General features: G+C 33.8%; 1 protein-coding gene across 5 annotated transcripts in view; it reads left to right on the plus strand.

Annotated features, from left to right (window-relative positions):
* The window catches only part of COBL (cordon-bleu WH2 repeat protein), a 335,540-nt gene that overhangs the window by 103,145 nt on the left and 212,187 nt on the right, over positions 1 to 20,208 (plus strand). For all 5 annotated transcript variants that reach the window (XM_031957165.1, XM_031957173.1, XM_031957169.1 and 2 more), the window contains one exon: positions 18,046 to 18,256. In XM_031957165.1, the coding sequence (XP_031813025.1) occupies positions 18,046 to 18,256 (211 nt within the window). The remainder of the gene's footprint in view (positions 1 to 18,045; positions 18,257 to 20,208) is intronic.

Raw genomic sequence — 20,208 nt, forward strand, 5'->3', positions numbered from 1 at the left:
GCCTTTGAACCGGGGATAAATTCAGGGTCAGGATGATCAATCCCTTACAGATTACTGAAAAAATACTTGTTAAAAAAATTACTTGCTATGTGTAAAACACACTGTGCTAAGTAATAGAGACACAAAGGTAAAATGAAGTAATTCTTTCACTCAATGGAGTTTATACAATACTGGGGTACAATGGGCATAAATATATAAAACAACTGTAATACATAAGTTTAGACTAGTTTCACAAGGAATAGAGAACCCATCTACTTTGTACAAGATGCTCTCTACTGAATTTCACCATCCCCGAACTATACCAGAATAAGAAGCTTGGATTAAGTGATTTAAGTGTGAATGTCTGTTCTACTGAGTGTCAAACTTTAAATATTTTTAAATTTTTATTTTATTATGAATAGCCACAAAGTGATGATTATTCATTATCTTCTTATATACTTTTTTGTCTTATTTGTTGTTTTCTTGGTTTAAACTCATGTGTTGAATTTAAAATGTCAGAATCTAGGTAAAATAAAAAGAAAGGACCAATAAAAATCTATTTTACAAAAGAAATACATCATAAGAAAAAAGTCACTATAACTCTTTTGGGTTACGGGAACATACATGAACAGAGAGAAGGAACAAAAACAAAAGGAATCTCATTTGCAAATAGTTTCAACATTTAATCAAAGTCTATTTCCAGAACCAAAGGACTTGAACAAGTTTTCTTGAATCAAGAATCTTTGGTAAGAAAGGACAAATTATTTGTTTCAACCTCTACTCAAATCATGAATTCTGTTGTTTCAGAACAATTGTTGAAATGTTCTTTTGACACCTAAGACCATGAATTGATTAGTTGGGTGATTCAGTGGATAGAGTACTGGGCCTGAAGTCAAGAAGAATAATTTGTAAAGGTGTTGCCTAAATCAATTTTAATTTTTTATGAAATGCCCCTTTCTTTATAAATTAAAGAAGTTGTATGCTCAAAAAGTTATCAAACTGTGCATACCCTTTGATCCAGCAGTGTTACTACTGGGATTATATCCCAAAGAGATTATAAAGAAGGGAAAGGGACCTGTATGTGCACAAATGTTTGTGGCAGCCCTTTTTGTAGTGGCTAAAAACTTGCAAACTGAATGGATGTCCATCAGTTGGAGAATGGTTGAATAAATTGTGGTATATGAAAATTATGGAATATTACTGTTCTGTAAGAAATGACCAACAGGATAATTTCAGAAAGGCCTGGAGAGACTTACATGAACTGATGCTGAGTGAAATGAGCAGGACCAGGAGATCATTATATACTTCAACAACAATACTATATGATGACCAGTTCTGATGGATCAGGCCCTCCTCAGCAACGAGATCAACCAAATCATTTCCAAAGGAGCAGTAATGAACTGAACCAGCTATGCCCAGAAAAAGAACTCTGGGAGATGACTAAAAACCATTACATTGAATTCCCAATCCCTATATTTATGCACACCTGCATTTTTGATTTCCTTCACAAGCTAATTGTACAATAATTCAGAGTCTGATTCTTTTTGTACAGCAAAATAATGTTTTGGTCATGTATACTTATTGTGTATCTAAGTTATATTTTAATATATTTAACATCTACTGGTCATCCTGCCATTTAGGGGAGGGGGTGGGGGGGTAAGAGGTGAAAAATTGGAACAAGAGGTTTGGCAATTGTTAATGCTGTAAAGTTACCCATGTATATATCCTGTAAATAAAAGGCTATTAAATAAAAAAAAAAAACAAAAAAAAAAAGAAAATCCCCAAAATGGGGTCACAAAGACTTGGACGTGACTGAACAAAAACATGCATCCGGGATCAGACATTAAAAGCGAACGGTGATCTGAGATGAAAATAGAATAGAAGGAGGAAAGTGAATTGGAATGCCTTTGGGAAAGTGCTTATGACTCAAGCTTCTCTCTGAAACAAAACCCCATCTTTTTAAGACCAGAATCTGGAAATGTTGCTTGTGAATTATGTTCCAAGATCAAGAACTGACTAAGGGACAGCCATTACATCATTTTGGTATCCATTCAATGCTAAAGGAAGTCAAGACAAAAAACATTTTAGGTGCACTCCTTCTGGCAAATTGCTGGGATGACATGGACAAGTGTTACACAAGCTGGGCAATCATGTAAAATTTATGATCTGCATTGTCAGAGGATGGAGGGAGCTCCCAAATCAAGCTGAAGAGATCACAGTTCCACAGAAATCCTAGACTATGATCTTTCTGTGGTGTTGTATCTTCCCACTAGAATTAAGCTCTTTGAGCACAAAGACTGTTTCATTTTCGTCTTTGTATGTGTGGCACCTTACGCACTGTCTTGCACAAAGCAGATGCTGAATAAATATTTGCTAAGTTGAAACTGAAAAATAAAATAAAATAAAAAATAAAAAATAAATTAAAGAAGTCGTGCCATTTGGAAAGTTGAAAGAATGTCTATTCTCACAATAGAAATTACCTTAAATACATATTTTTAATAATTTAATATTTTTAACCTTTTGCTCTTCTGAGTTTTTATGGTCAGGTACAAATTCAGAAGTCTGGTACTGAAATGGAATGTTACACTTCTTTTTAAATAATACATTTCTTTTTTCAAAGTTATCAAAAATAAGATCAATAATCTCTTCCCCAAGGTTTCGTGTCAGATTAAGTAAATCACAAGAAGACAACAAACTGCCCACCTCTGAAAGGATGTGAGGATGATAGATTTTATTGGTGTGTCAACTTTGTCTTTGCTTCAGATTTTAGTTTTGCATGTCATATTCTGTAATAATACAAAAGAGGCCTGGAGGCAGAGTCCTATGTCTTTTTTAAAATAGCAATTTGAATTTTTTCCTGAGCATTAAACATCTTATTGTCTTTCTTTTCTATTTTTTACTCAGTGGAATTTGTGAAAACACATAAACTTCTGGATAAGATAATAACAACAACAATATTGACTAACATTTATATAGTGTTTTAATATTTGCAGAGCTCTTTGCCTATATTACCTCTTATCTTCCCCATTTTGCTAATAAGGAAATTGAAAGTGAGAGAATTTAAGTGAGTACCTAGGGTAACACAGCTAATAAGTGAAGCAGTAATTTTACTTAGATTTTCCTGATTCTGAAGGGGGAGGGTACTTTATTCATTCACTTCATTTTCTAATTATATCAACCATGAAACAAACTTAGTTCTCTGACTCTCAGATTTATTCTTTCTGCTCATTTTTGCTAGCTGGTAAAAAAAGGAAATGTGTAGTAATTCAACACTGATGCTCCTAAATAGTAAACATGCATGCAATATCTCAATAGCATATTTTGGGTTATTCTTTTGTCTAGACATATATAATATAATATAATAATAATAATAATAATAATAATATAAAATAAATAAACAAAATCCTCCAGTCCATCTTAGACTTTTATCCAGTTCTATATAGTGATCAGGGACAAGGGAATTAAACAGGAAGTGTAGTTTTTTGCTATTCTTAAAAAATTTGCTTTGGAATGTTTGTATTGACTTTATAAAATGACTTGACTATGGGAACTAGTCACCCAGTGCTCAACCTACATATCTTTTCTCATAAGAAGCTTTTGCTTAATGTTGATGAAAATTATTTGAAAACTTGTTGAATTAATCTAACATGTGAAGAGTAGATATTTGAAGAGAAAACCGTGTGTTTGGAGAGTAATATTTTAATGTAGACAATCAGCTACATCTGGAGTATATTTAAAAAGAGATTCTAAAAGGAGAGGTTTCCTCCTTTGTAATAGAGTGGCTCTTTCTCTTGAGTGTACAAATCGCTGAGCGTGACACCTTATAGCAGTATAGAGATTTTATGTCCTAGTTCTCATATAACTTAAAAGGTCCCTCTGTGGGCCTCAGGTATCCCTGGACTGTGTCAGGTCATTGGGTATCCCAGCATCTACAGGAAATAATAGACTGGCTTACCACTGGTGAGAGAATTTCCTTTCTCAGTGAAGGGAACCAGACACCTATTGTTCATGTGTCATTGACCCTTGTTTTCCTTCCATTATGGTATAGGGAGGATCCTGGCTGCTCCTTCAGACTAGTCCTTAATACCATATACAGTTTGTCATAACTCCTTCAAAAATCTGAAATATTGAACTCACTCCCAATGGAAGGCTTTATTTCTGTGATTGTGGTGATAGGTGATCTTACATTGGTATGTACTTTACAATTCTTGACAAAAAGAATAAACTAAAAAAGATGGATTTCTCAGCCCTGTCTCAAAAAAAAAAAAAGGGATGAACTTTCAAAGGGAAATGAACTATTTAAGATTCAAAATTAATAATTGGGAAAATTATCTCAGCTTTTTATTTAAAAAATCCATCTGAAAAGTGGTTTTAGGGGGGAGGCAGTAGTAATTAAACTCTGTATTTCAGGAGATCTATAGGTGGCCCAGTGGATAGGCTTGGAGTCAGGAAGTTAGCTGATAAGAATAAAACTAAATTGAGGGTCATATACAAGTAAATACTGTTTTAAGCATCTGTGATTTTGTTTGTGGATATATTACTTCCACTGAAACAGAGTGAAATCTCCCTATAAATAACTAAGATGTTATAGAACTTTGCTGTGGTTGGAAAATTTGTCATAGTGTGTCCAACCTTGTGATGAGCCTTCTAAACTTTGGCAGTGGTAATGATCATGATTATTGACAGCTTCAGTGACAATGGTGAAGGTGATGTCAGCTTCATTTTCTATGGCACTATACAGTTTGTTTAGCACTTTGCACATATTATTCCATTTGAGTCTTAAAACAACTCTGTGAGGTCTTTCTGTTTTGCACAGAAGGGAGCTGAGTCTCAGAGAAGGTAAGTGATCTGTCCATGGTGATACAACTAAGGAACATCAGAAACCTATATGCTAGGAGGTTCCGTTCAAAGCCTTTATGTCTTTGAAGGACCTGCCAGAATTTATATTCCTTTGGCGTCTCCTTTGAGATGGAAGTTATTTCAATGGGAGACGTATTAAAGGAGGAGACCTTGAATGGCAGACACAAGTGAAAAGCAGCAGTTTAGTTTTTTAGACTGAAATAAGCTGGCCCTTCTACCTACTAATCTAAAAAAAATTAAGTTCAGTAGAGTTGAAACATTAGAATGTGTATCAAATAATGAGAGGGTTTCTGTTACATTTTATGGCAAGAGAAAAACAGGAGTGAGAAAGTAGAAAGAGACAAGGAAAAGGGAAAAGAAAGAAGCAAAGAATACCAAAGCAGAAAAGGAGAAAAGGAGAGAAGAGCTAAAGAAAAACAGGCATCTCCACCTGGATTTTAAAACAAATTATCACCTATTATCACTGTCTTATTCTAACAAACAGTTTAATTATTACCTAAACATCTTTAAAAATAAACAAAACTTCAATTCCCCCCCCCCATTAAAGTTCATGGAACTTGAAATGTTATTTATTTTGGGGCAGGAGTGGTAGTGAAGATATCTTTGAGTGTCTTTTTTTTCTAATTTATTCAATATTCTCAAGTATCTCTTTAACCTTCAAAAGCCATCTCATTATCTTATATTGTTCTTGGAAAGTATGGGGATATTGAAGGTTACACTTGAGAATCCTATCCTCTCAGTAACTGCTTGATGGTTGTTAACCCATATGCAAGCCAGAGATTTCCCATCATTCATAAAGCCATAGTGCCAATGGGAACAGTTAACACTACACATGCATTTTGATGCTTTTAATTTTAATTCTTTTTTAAAATTATCATATTATTTTGCTTTTTTATTTTTTATTTTGCTTTTAATTATCATATTATTATATATACTATATAAAATACATATATAGTATATATAATATTTATTATATTATACAATATATTATATATGGAACTATATATAATATGTAGTATGTGACATATATACTATATATTATCTATAATATATGTCATCTATTATATATAATGTATTAATAAAGGAACATATTAAGGTTGAAGCAAAAAATGAGCATATACTTTAGGGTGAGATATTTCTGGAGGAGCTGCTATGGGAATCTGAAGTCCTTTGGTTTGCATGTGATTAATGACTCACTAGAGAAGAGAAAATTTCCATAGTCATTTGGAAATGACTAAAATAAGAAATGAAATGACTCTGGAATGAGAGCTCAATGATTTGTTAAGGCTTCAGAGCATTTTGCAAGGATTGTTAACTAGGTTTCTGTACTTTTAAAATTGGAAAGGATCTTAGAGATTACCTGGCCCATCCCTTCTTATACTGTATCCCACAGAACCTACAAATTTAGTAGGCATATGGAATAAAAATAAAAAGAGGGAAAGGCATATATAATAACTATCTGCAAGTTTGATTTGTTTTTAGTGATCTTAATGTTTGTTTTTAAAATATACCATTTAAAAACAATTGGTTCTGGAAGAAAGAATAAAAACATTTGCAAATAAAACATCAGACTTAAAAAAATTCAATTTGAAAACAAAACTAATGATTAAAAATATTCTCTAGAAAAATGAGGCATTAATAAGAGGAAATGAAAATTATTAGACTTTAAAAAGGTGAATGATTTCTTCATTTTTATTCCTCTGTGATGTAATTTGTTTTTTTGATTTCCTTGGTTATTAGTTCTCCTTAACTGTTTGATAACATAACTATTTTCCTTCTCCACTGAAATCATCCTTTCTAAGGTTACTAATTATTTAATTGGCAAATCTGGTGGCATTTTTTTTCACATAGTATTTATTAAGTAAGCCATCAATAAACACTATGCTTCAGGTATTCTTCTAAGTGATGGGAATGCAGATTAAAATAAAAACCTTGCCTTGTCCTCCAAGAACTTGCATTCTATCAAGAAAGACAATTTACATGTGCGGGTGTATGCAAGATACATACAAATTATAGCTAATCTTCCACCGAAAAGCACTGGTAATTGAGGGCACTGGGAAAAGCCTCGGGTAGAAGGTGGTACTTGAGCTGAGTTTAAGGAAGTGAGGGATTCTAAGAGACAGGTTAAAAAGAGAGTATTTTAAGCATGAAGAATAGTATATGCAAAGACACTGGGAAAGGAGAGGAAGTGTTATGTGTGAAGAACTATACGTTGGCCAATATTGTTGGATTATAATGGATGAAAGGGCATGATGTGTGAAAAGAATGGAAAGGAGAATGGGACAGATTATCAGAGTTTAGATGTGACCCTGCAGGTAAAGGGAGTCACCAGAGGGAAATGTGTGTGGAGGAGTGGAGAGCCTGTGGTCAGGATGATATGGGGAAGCTGTGATAAGGATGGTTTGAAATGAAAGGGAGTCAAGGCAAGGAGACCAATTAGGAGACTCCTGAAAAAAAGTTAACTCTTTGCCCCATTTGATACTGTAGACCTATCTGTTTCTCAGTAATCTCTCCTTATTAGGTCTATCTAACTTCTCTATCCCAATTCTCCTATCTCATTGTCTTCATTCTCCTTTGCTCATTTCCTTAATTTAGGTATTCTCGATGGCTCATTCCTTGGCTCTCTTCCATCCAATCTTTCTTGCAGTGATTGTTTAGCTTTCTATGCCTTTATTTATTACCTGTGTGAACATCTGCAATGCAACCTACAATATCTCCTCAAAACTCCAGTTCCTTGTTTCCAGCTGACTCCTAGATATCTCATCTATTATTACTTTCCTCTCCAATGCATCTTTAAAATAGCTGCCAGAGTAATTTAGCATGCAAATCTCATCACATCATTTCTTTACTGAAAGACAGTCAGTGGTTCCCCATTGTCTGCAGAACTACTTATTTAAGGCCTCTGAGCCCCCTCATAGTTTGACTGTAAATCTGCCTTTTCTGTTATTCACATTACTCCCTTGTATATACTAGGCTTTCTACTTACCCTGGACTACCAAATCATTACTTTTCCCCTCGCAAATGCATGTATTTATTCCCCCTACCTGGAATGGTAGCCCTTCTCCTGGCCACCTTTTGAAGTATTTCTCTGTATGTAATGTCTAGCTGAGGTGATCATTTCTCAGCAAAGACTATGAATCTTTTTAAAAATTTCCCAGTGTATTCAATATGCCAGCTTGTACCAGTTATATCTTTTCCTCCAATAATAATATAAGCATCTAAGTTTGAGGGCTATACAAACTTTAAAAAAATCTTTTATCCTCAGCACTTATCACTGTCTATTGAAAAGAATAAGTGCTTAATAAATATTTGCCACATTGATTGGTTCCATTTAAAAAAGGTTACCTTATTAACCAGTGACCTAGTAAAAACTTATGGAAAGAAACAATTCAATACTAATTAAAATCCATTAATATATTTGACTTCAGAAACACCAGACTACATGAGGACTGACCAGGGCTTCTATGAAAGGATCAAGTGCTTGATAAGGACTTTTTTTTTCCTTGGGGAGATTGTCATTCTGTTTGAGTATTTTCCTTTGCTTCACCTGGCTTTCTGAGTGGCTTCTCCTTTCACATTAGAATCCTTGAAAGAAATAGTTTATAATTAGAAGGATAACATTTTCATTTACTTACTATAAACTGTGTGAAAAGTCTCATTTTAAAAACAAGCCTGGTCGAGACAGAGATGAGTGACTGTTACATAGTTGCTGCTCATTTTGTAAGGTACTAATACTATAAAGTTGTCTGTAATAGACACTCCATAAATGAAAATATATTTTAAAAACATTTTGGCAGATGCCATCTGAAGGAATCTTGTATCCTTTCTCGAACCCACCTAGTGCCTCCCTCCTCTCTTTAACTTTTAACTTTTTGTACATAACATTAAATATATATATATATTGTCTCTTCTCCCTACAATGTAAGCTGCCTGAGAGCAGAGATTTTCTCTTTGCATCCCTAACATCCAGCCATCTCCCCTGGATGGCATATAGTAGGTATTGTTTGATTATGGAATAATTACTCCTGTCTTTGTTTTAAGTCTGGATTGTTGCACATTCATTTTCTTAAATGCAATCACATTTGTTTTCAATGATAATTAAGTTTTCATTAGCAAACTAAGTCTCATTTTGGGAAGCAAACAGCAAAAATATGAATAAATGAATAATAATTTTATTACCCTGTTTTATCCACTGTAGTACCATTATCATGATCATTATGGAATGAAGGTGATACAGATTTCCTGAATGCCATGCTAAGGGCCCTAAAGATCATCTTTTTAGAAATTGTTATGTCAGATGTCATCAAGTTGGAAAGACTTTGAGAGTATGAGTCCTGTGGCTAATGTTATGTCTCATCAGAGTTTCTCTCCTTCTTTTCAAGGAAAAAAAGCATATGTCTTAAATCTGTCTTTAGTATTTTATTTTTGTTATCATGGACGTAAAATGTGTTTCAGATTTTGGTTGCCAAACTTGAGGAGGTAAATTGCTGATACATGAGTACTGTCCGTATCCAGCTGTTTAGAAACTCCCCAGTCCCCACCGTGAGGTCTAGCACTGCATTTTAATCTGGGTAATATCCACTGGAGAATGTAATAGTGCCAGATGTAATTCATATGGCATTCTGAAAGTAGCAGCTATAATTGTTGATGTGCTGTTGATTTCCATTCAGTTTGGGATAAGATTTAATACTCACACATGGCACAGATACTGGACCAGAATAGTGCATTTCAACCAATGAAAAACGGTGAAATAATAAATTGTAGCTCTGCCAACATTTGAAACCCCTCTGTGCTGGCCAGCTATGGGACAGGACTTGTCTGTTCTCAACAACGGGAAAAGGTGTGGCAAGCCTTGCAGCAGTCCCAGTCTCACTTTTCAGACACACCTTGCTCTAATGAGATGTTTCAAACTTGCTGCAAATCCCTAGAACGACAGAACAGAGATTATAACTTTAGTAGCTTTTATATTTCCTGTATGTTGTTTGCAAATTAATCTAGATATTTGTGTGAGGAGCCCTTTAATTTATTCATTTACTTTTATAAGGGTAGCAAAACCTGAACATGAGAGAGGAGGTGGAGATGCTGCTACTGGATGAGAGGACATTTTTCATTCTTATAAATTATAAATGATGACAAGTTTATTAAAGATCAGGCAAAAATTCAATTTAACTTTACTTTTCCCTCATTTTATAATTGAATTCACTTTAATCAGTATTTATTTAGCACCTATTTATTTATACCAAGCACTTTGCAAAGTCCTGCAGATAGAAAGGCAACTAAAACAAACAAACAATTCCTGAATACAACTATTATGCAAAAATAAATATAAAATTATTTGAGTAAGAACAGACAATTAACAATTCTGAGATAGGTTTCCCAGAAGAGATTGTACCTGAATTGACCTTTGAAGGAAGACAAGGTTTTAAGAGATGGACATAAGAAGGGAATGCCTTTATAAAGGGAATGGAGTAATGACTTTTTAGAAGAGTAAACAATCCAGTTTGACTAGAATGCATCAAGTGGAGTAATATAAGTTAAGGAAGGTAGGCTAGATCTAGATTGTGAAGGGCTGTCCATGTCAAATTGAGAAATTTGCATTTTATCCTATATGCTGAAGGGATCCATTGAAGATTCTAAAGCAGGAAACTAACTTGACCAGACCTGTGTTTAATCAAGACTACTTTGATAGTTGTTTGGAGGCTATATTGGAGATAGAGAGACCAATTTAAAGGCTTTTTCAGTAGGTGATAAGGGACATAGGCCATGGAAAGTAGAAAAAAAGGAAGATCAGGCATCTAAGAGATATAGAAACAGAATATCTGGCTGATTTCTTGTTGAAGTCAGGGAAATCATTTAGCACAGTACCTGCAAAGTATTAAGTTCTTAATAAATGCTCTTATGGTCTTAACCATTGCTCAGCTAAGAGTTTTTCCTTTTCTTTGTTTTATTTTTATTTGTCCTTGAATGATATAAGTTCATTTTTGCATATCCATATGTTGCAGTAGAAAAGACCAAAGGCTTTTTTTCCCTTATTAAATTTTATAGACTTCTCATTTGTTCACTGAAAGTACCACTTATTCTTGCATAGAACCCAATGTAAAATTAATGAAACTTGAACCAGATTATTTAAAAGCTATTAGTTCACTGACCTACATTTCTTTGACATAAAAGCAGATTTCAAAAGGAATTATATTTTCCATTATATTCCTTAAATCTAAGACCTTTGCATTATGATTTCAGTTTTGGATTCTAGGTCATATTTTCCTCTAACAGTGTTGTAACTCTGAGAAAATACCACATTAATCCAGTAACATTTTAGTAATCCATTATCTGGCCATTCCATCTAGTATTTTAAAGACTAAGGGCTTTATAAGGATGGGAATTTCCTCTTTCAACACAGATCTAAACCCATTCCCCCATTTATTTTATGGTCTTCATGATAGCCTGGTCTAAAATCTCAGTCATTTGGTTGTGGGGAGGATCTATCTCTTGATGAGCCTTATGGAACTTAGCTAGGTTGGTTCTTAAATGAATAGTAAAATAGTAAAAAAAAAAAAATTAGTAGAGTTCATTGCCAGGACATTCTTGAAGTCTTTTCAACTCAGAAAGATGATCAGAGCTTATAATTTGCCTTCATAACCTTGTAGAATCTATTCACGTGCACAACATAATGAAATGTCCAAATAAGACTTTATTTCTTAGTGTAATTTGGTGTCTTTAAATTTAAACATACATACACACACACCTTTCAGTTCATTTTTTTTTAATCTTTCACCATTCATTCTTATCCTGAAAAACTGAAAATAGTATATCCATCATTAGATTGGTTAACTACAGATAGTTTTTAAAAATCAGCCTAATCTTCTTACACACTAAGGAACATGCAGTACATTAAATTATACTTAGCATGGTGAAAAATAGCACCTTGAGGTTATTGTATCATGGAAAGAGCCCAAGTTTTGGACTGAGAAGACTGAATTTGAATCCCAGGCCTTTTGTTAGCTATTTGGTTAAGTCACTTAATCCTTCAGGACAGACCTGTTTCCTCCTCTGAGGAAATGAGAGACTACAGTTGAATGGCCTCTAATAGCCAGCCAGCTACTAACATTCAGCTAGCATTCTATAGTACAAGGCATACAAGTTCTATTTGTGTTATCTCTTTTGATCTTTACAACAATCCTATGAGGCGAGTGTTCTCATTATTTCATTTTGAAGATGAAAAGACAAAATGAAATTAAGTAACTTGCCCAAGATCACAGGACTAATAAATGACTGAGGCAGGATTTGGGTTTTCCTAACTCCAAATCTAGCACTCAGAGTGGGCCAGTGCTTCTGAGGTCACTTCCAATCTCAATTTGTGATCTATAATAGCATAGTACTTCTCCTATGCCTTTGTTTTGAAAAAAATTATTTGTTTATAGACATCAGACTTGTAAATGAATAAGAAACATTGTCTTCATAGCATAGTAGGGTGGAAAGAACACTAGAAGAAATGAGATTGCAATATGGATTCACAAATTTTACTAGTAGTGGACTTTGAACAAATCACCCTTTTTCTGAACTTGATCTTCATCATATGTAAAATTAAGGCAACAGTACTTCATACTGTTTGGCTTCTGGGGTAAGGACTATAATAAAAATGCCTTATAAACCTTAAATCATTGAGTATATGGCACTTAGTAGGTACTTAATAAATGCTTTGTTGAATTAACAAATAAATATATATAAATGGGAGAGACAATGGACTTTGCTTCAAACCCTGCTTCTTTTGCTTGCTATCTGTGTGACCTGGTAAATCACTTCACCTCCTGGGCTTTGTTTCCTCATCTGTAAAATGAGGAATTTGGACTAAGGGACTGACAAGTTCCTTTCTAGCTTTAAATCTATGATTCCACCATTATTATTATTATCATCATCATCATCATCATTATCTCATTGGTAACATGATGCTGATTAGCCATCAGCTATAATTTTTTGTGTCTTTTGATGGAAATTAGTTATTTGAATAAATCAAACCAAAAAAAAAGAAGATAGAAATTATTTCTGGCTACAGAGACAAACGAAGTCTTATAAATTTAAAGTCTAGGAGATAAAAATGCTTTGGTAACATTAGTCTTATATTATTCAACAGCTCTCACAGCTGTTAGTGAATAACAACTATAAATGGATATGGTGACCATCTAAAATAGATATGTTTGGGATGCTACCTTGGTTCTGAAAGAATTTCTTCTTCACTATCTGAGAATATCTTGTAAAGTCTAATCATGTCCCCAATGAGATGGATGTAACTCAGTAAGAGGAAATAAAAACTTTTGTCCTCAGTAATCTTTGATTAGCAATGATGATGACTTTCAAATAAGAGAACTATTTGTTAAGCTAATCCACAGGAGAACACAGGTTCCTATTTCATGGGATTTTAGAGCTGGAAGGGCCCTTGTTCAGTGATTTAGTCATGTCCAACTTTGCATGATCCATGGGCCATACTATCTGCTGTTTTTTTTTTTTCTTTTGTTTTTTTTTTTGGTCAAAGATAATTGGACTGGTTTGCCATTTCTTTCTCCTTTAGATTAAGACAACCATAAACTAAATGGCTTGTCCAAGTCCACACAGCTAAAATATCTGAGGTCAAATTTGAATTCAGATCTTTCCTGACTCTGTCTACTAAGCCTCTTTATTTGAAACCCTTTTTTGCTCAAAAAATTTTTGGTGATCTCGAGTACATGGATATATAAAATATATGTACAAATAAACATTTGCTGATAATAAATCATAAGGAAATTTACTTAAAAACAATCCTTTGGCAGGTATATAATTTTACCACTTATTAAAGGCAAAAGCAAATTTTCACACTAATAAGTTGGATTGCTTGTTTATTTTTACATAAAGAATTTAATCTTAGCAGAATATCCTGCTATCTTTTACTCTTGCCAAATGTACCCCAATTCCTACATTCAGTTATACAACCACATACAGGCTTGCAACACACAGTTTAAGGAGCTTTGTCATACGAAAGGACTATCAAATTTTATACTCTTTGATCCAGCAGTTTTACTACTGGGTCTGTATTCCAAAGAGATCATAAAAGGGAAAAGGACCCACATGTGTAAAAATGTTTGTAGCAGCTCTTTTTGTAGTGACAAGAAATTGGAAATTTGAATGAATGCCCATTAATTAGGGAATGGCTGAACAAGTTATGGTTTATGAATGTAATGGAATTATTCTATGTATCATATGCATATTATATAATAATTGTCCTATAAGAAGTGATAAGAAGGCTGATTTCAGAAAAACCTGAAAGAATTATACTAACAGATTTGTAGTGAAATGAACAGAACCAAGAGAACATAGTACATAGTAATATCAAGATTATCTGATGATGAACTGAGGTAGACTTGGCTCTTCTCAACAATGTAGTGATTGAAGGCAATTCCAATAGGCTTGGGAAGGAACATACCATGTGCATCCAGAGAGAGCTATGAAGATTGAACATGAATTGAAGCATAATATTTTCACTTTTTCTTGTTTCTTCTCTCTCATGTATTTTTTCCCTTTTAGTGTCATGTTTCTTGTAGAACATGACAAATATGGAAATATGTTTAAAAGAATTTCACATATTTAATCTATATCAAATTAGTTGCTTCTTGGAGAGGGGTCAGCTAAGGAAGATAGGGAAAAAATTGAAGCACAAAGTCTAGCAAAATGGAATGTTGAACTATTTTTACATGTATTTGAAAAATAAAATACATTGAAAAATTAAAAAAAGAGCTACAAGCGAGCCACCCAGTTGGGGGAAAGAAGGGAGAAGAAGAAGCTTTGTTCTAGACAGAGGTTAAATAATTTGACCAAGGTCTCGTATCTAAAACCTTATTTGAGATCAGATCTTCATGACACTAGGTTCAGTGCTCTATCCACTGAGCCATCTAGCTGTCCCCAGAAAGGGCCTTAGAGCTCAATTACATCATCCCACTCATTTTTCATAAATGACATAGCTGACAACCAGAGAAGTCATGAATTGGTTGCCCAAGTTTACAACTAGTATTTGGCAGAGTTCTTTCTCCATGTGCCCTGCTGCCTCTCTAATGCTTCAGATTCTTTTTCTGCTCAGTGAAGGTTGTGGATCTATTCCGATCTGGATCTCTTCATGAGAAATAGTGTGTAGTTTTGCCAAGATTGTACTTTACAACTATGGGCCGGAATGATGGTTATTAGCTTATGAAGGTTCACACCCATGTCTGCTATCATTTGTTCTATACTTCAACTGACCCGTAAATACAACAGTGGTCCACATGGCCCCATGGCCCACACTTGTAAGACACTTTGAGGTTTACAAAGCATTTGTCTCACTATAGCATGCCTGGCCAGTAAAGAGTCTGCTGTTAGGAAAACTTATTTTCATACCCCACTTTAGATACATTTTGCCTCTGTTATCATAGTGAAGTAAATTAATCTCTCGGATAGCTTCCTTAATTATAAAATTGGTAAAATTCTAGGTATACTACCAACTTCATAAAATTTCGGGAAAATAATTATTTGTAAAATGCCATAAAATGGGAATTTGGACCCCATTTTCTAAGTCAGCAAATATCCAATTATTATGTCATATCATTCACCTTATACTTAAACATTTAGATAAATTTTCCCTTGGGGTTCTCATGCAGAATTCCTCATGAGATTGGCTTGAACTATACATATACAGCTATAAGAATAAGATACTACTGAAATATTTTCCACTTTATATGACAGTATAGGACTAGAATCTATTGAGTTTCTTACCTTACAAACTTTCAGTATTCCCTTTTATTTTATTTAATACATTAATAACTTCATCATAATAGCAATACTTTCTTCCTTTCTCTTTAAGGACAAGGAATCATGTTTTTGCCTCTCACTGTATCATTGGCACTTAAAGTACTGTGTCTTTAAGCACTACTAATGCATAATAAGCATTAAATAAATGACAACTATTGACTGATTATATAGGCCTTGTCAAACTACATCAAAATGAATGTATGAAATGTGTATAAATAAGCTATATTTAGGGACAGCTAGGTGGTGCAGTGGATAGCACACCAGCCCTGAAGTCAAGAGGGCTTGACACTTAACACTTCCTAGCTGTGTGACCCTGGGCAAGTCACTTAACCCCAATTGTTTCAGAAAAAAAAAAATATATATATATATATTATACATAATCTATATTAAATTTCACATGAGTATGTCATTAAATTCACAGATGTCTGAAAGCTCTATAATTTGATCAGTGTGAAAAACTATGGGGTTAGAGCCTCCTTTCACCCACCCAGATTTCAGCCCATCAGTGACTTAGTAGGAAGGTCCTAAGGAGTTTCCAGATGTACGGAAAAGTTGTATGACTTATTTAATACTACACAAAAATCAAAGATGTGATTCAAATTCAGGTCTTTCTGACTGCCAGCCAAGTACTTTATTTACTATTCTATCTCTCTATTTGTCTATTTTGCAAAATACTTTTGTCTCCTATTGCAAAATACTAACCTACAAAATGGATATAATTTTAACAAGAGACAATTATTAGGGATAGAGACTGGTCCTGTGATTTCATTGGTCTGGAGAATTTCTGGGTGGGGAAATTCTTTCTACTAATGTGGGTTGGCACTTTCTCTGTAAGTAACTAAGTCTTAGATTGTAGTTCCAAGTGCTGAGAGATTAAATGATTACCCAGGGTCACAAACCCAGTATGTGTCAGAAGCTGGACTTTAGCCCAGGTCATTGTGGTTCCAAGACCTGTCCTTTAAGCCACAATACATCTCTCTTTACATTTGTTAAACACTATTTCTTTGCTAGGTGCTGGGGCTACCAAGACTAAAGTGAAACATTGCCTACATTTAATGGAAGATACAATATTTTAGACTATAAGATGATTCAAAAAGGGAGATAGCTTAACTATAGAAGGCTAGGAAGGGCTTTGCATTTGGAGGTGGTCCCTGGCTCAGTCCTGAAGGTAGTCCAAATAAAAGCCATAAAATTTAATTTAATAAATTTTAATATTATTTAATCCTGGCTAGATTACTTATTAGGGATGTGACTTTAGGTAATTACTAAACATTTTTGATCCTTAGTTTCCTCATCTGTACAATGAGGGTCTTTTATTATGATAATAGTTTTAAAGCCTATGATTGTGTAATCTTATCTAAGTTCTAAATATTGCTGATTCTGATATTGGTAGGTACTTAATGAATTCTCACAAATTCTCACAGTTCTCACAAAACTTAACCTAATAAGAAATATGATATCTACACAGGATATTCAATAGTATAAAATAATATGGTGCTACGTGCATTAGAAAGGTTCAAGAAAGATGGTTGTATTAAGGTCCAAGGTTGCCTCTCACCTGGACTATTGCAAGAATTTAAGAATTAGTCACTTTGTCTAATATACATCCTTTTCACATCTACTAAGTTGATTTGTTTCAAATATAGATGTTAAATATATCGCTCTTTTTTCAATAAACTCCTACATTTAAACCATCGCTACCTGGCCTTAATTTACCTTTTCAGTCTTTATTTACATCCTTGTTTTGCTTTAGTCCATTCTAGAAAAACTTGTCTTTCTTGCTCTTCCTCAAACACTATACTCCATGTCTCATCTCTATGCCCTGGTTTTGCCCTTGACTTTTGCCCAGGCTTTTTCTTGACCTCTAGCACATAGTAATTAGTTAATAGGAGCATTTAGCTGGCACAGTGGATAGAGTGCCAGTCCTGGAATCAGGAAGATCCATTAATGTTCGAGAGTTCAAATTGGACTTCACACACTTACTCTTTGTGTGGATAGATCACTTAACCCTGTTTGTCTCAGTTCCTCATCTGTAAAGTGGCCTGGAGAAGGAAATGATAAAGCATTTCAGAATTTTTCCAAGAAAGCCCCAAATGAGGTCATGAAGAGTTAGACATGATTAAAACAACTCAATGACAAAATAATAAATGATGCCACAGTTGATTTATTCATGCAAAGATGGTCTAAATGGAGCCTTTCCCAGGAAAAAGGTTTGTCTTAAATATTCATTGCTATTGTCGCTTCTTAACTGAAAGCTAATTTTTAGTAGTGCAGAAAGCTATTGCTTCGATCTTTCTCAAGCAATATTAGACTAGAAGAAAGACTTCTTCTCCAGTACTAAAGTCTAGGGAAGCTGTAGCTTCTCCTGTTAACCATAAATGTTTTTTAACTTTGCAGTAATGCCATGATGGACCTGCTGGTCGAGCTGTGCCTCCAGAATCACTTAAATCCAGCCCACTATACCCTGGAGCTCAGGTCTTTGGAGACCCAACAACCTTTGAGTTTTAAGCCAAATACTTTGATAGGGACCCTTGATGTACACACAATATTCTTGAAGGAAAAAGTCCCTGAAGACAAGAGCAAATCAGTTCTCCAGAAGGTACCTGAGGTAAGTTGGTTCAAAGGTTTGAATCCTGTCCCTAAGGTTGCTTCTTGTAGGCAAAGTTTATTACTTTTTCAGTTCCTGGAAATGGAGTGTGGAATGGAGACAGTATTGCCATCATTATCAGCACCCCTGATCACAATGATACATTGAGATAATGTCAGAAAGGGACATGATGAAGGCAAAAGCCTTTTATTTTATGCACCATTCGAAAAAGGGGGGGAACAGTTAAACATCAAGATTCCTACAATTCTTTTCCTTTGTTTCCTTAACATTTTGATTTCCTCTCTCCCTTTTTCTTCCTCAATTTTTTTTTTCTATTGATTGGTAGTATTTTCCCTAAGGTAGTATTGACTCATCAGAAGGAAACTTTTAGATTAAAACAACTTTGTTTTCTATAAATTTGGAACATCATTTATATTTGATACAGTTTTATATAGGTATTGAGAAAAATGAGAGAGGGAGGGAGGAAGGGAGGAAGAGAGACAGAGAGAGAGATTGTTTTACAGTTGTTATTCATTCTATTTAGGCTACATTTTAACAGGAAGAAATAATTTATATTTCTGTTGCTAATTCCAGTCTTTTTTGTAATACTAATTTTTATTTTTCAAAACATCTTTCACATGCTTATTACTTTAGTAAAAAGAAATATATAATTCTCAAATTCCTAGAACTTAAAGATTCCTAGAACTTTATTTTGAAGTGTTATTTTTCAGTCAGACGAAGTAAAATATGTAGGACTTTGTCTCCAGTATTAATTTCGTGGCTTATATAGTTGATATGATATTTATTAAATATGAAATATTATCTACACCCAGAGAGAGGACTGTGGGAACTGAGTATGGTTCACAAAATAGCATTTTCACACTTTTTGTTTGTTGTTTGCTTGTATTTTATTTTCTTTCTCATTTTTTCATGTTTGATTTGATTTTTCTTGTGCAGCAAGATAATTTTATAAATATGCATATATTAGATTTAATATAGAGATATAGATATTTCTATCATGTTTAACATATATTGGATTACTTGCCACCTGGGGAGGGGTAGTGGAAGAGGAAGGGAAAACTGGAACACAAGGTTTTGCAAGGATACGGTTGAAAAATTATCCATACATATGTTTTGAAAATAAAAAGCTTTAATAAAAAATATGAAATATTCTTCTATTAACTGTTGCAAAATAGGAAAGTAAAAAAATGCCATGTGCACAGTAGAACATGAGAGCATCCAAAATATAAAATAATAAATTTCCATTTTAAGAAAGCCTATATATAATAAATATTGTACATGGTTTTCAGAACTGTCCATATTTTCTTTGCTTCCTTTTAGGTTTTCTTTTGTTCTCTGCTGTATACTTTTTACTTTATTCTTTTTCCCTTTCCTTCCCCACCCAAAGGCCATAATTAAGCACAGATATGTATGTGTATTTATCTATAATCATACATATATATTCATATGCAACTTTATAAGACCATATTATGTTTGTCCTGTTTCTCTGAAGGTGGATAACATCCTTCAGAAACCCAAGTCTTTGCATATTTATAAATCCACTAACATCATTTCCTATACCACAGCAATATTTCAACCTTATATATATATATTTTCATATATATATAGTGTCTAGTTATTTTAAATAATCTAAAACAATGTTGATGAACATGGCTGACATGTAGTACAGTTTCCTTTTTCTCTTTTGATTAAAACTATTTTTGCTTTAATTTTGACCTCTTTGGGATGATTTCTTTCAGTTGAAATAATTTCACTTCTCTAAAGTCATGTTGATTTTGCAAATCTATATGAACCTATTTTACACAAATCTGATCAGCACTAAACCACAGCAATGTGTGCATATTTGGTGTTGAATTTTTAGTTAGAACGTGGCTGTTGATTTTCTTTCTTCACTATCTTATCATCCTGTCACTTGACTAGTTATTTAATGAAAAGGTTTCTGAGGGGGCTTT

The sequence above is a fragment of the Sarcophilus harrisii genome, chromosome 1, assembly GCF_902635505.1.
Source record: "Sarcophilus harrisii chromosome 1, mSarHar1.11, whole genome shotgun sequence".
In the NCBI taxonomy this organism is placed as follows: Eukaryota; Metazoa; Chordata; class Mammalia; order Dasyuromorphia; family Dasyuridae; genus Sarcophilus; species Sarcophilus harrisii.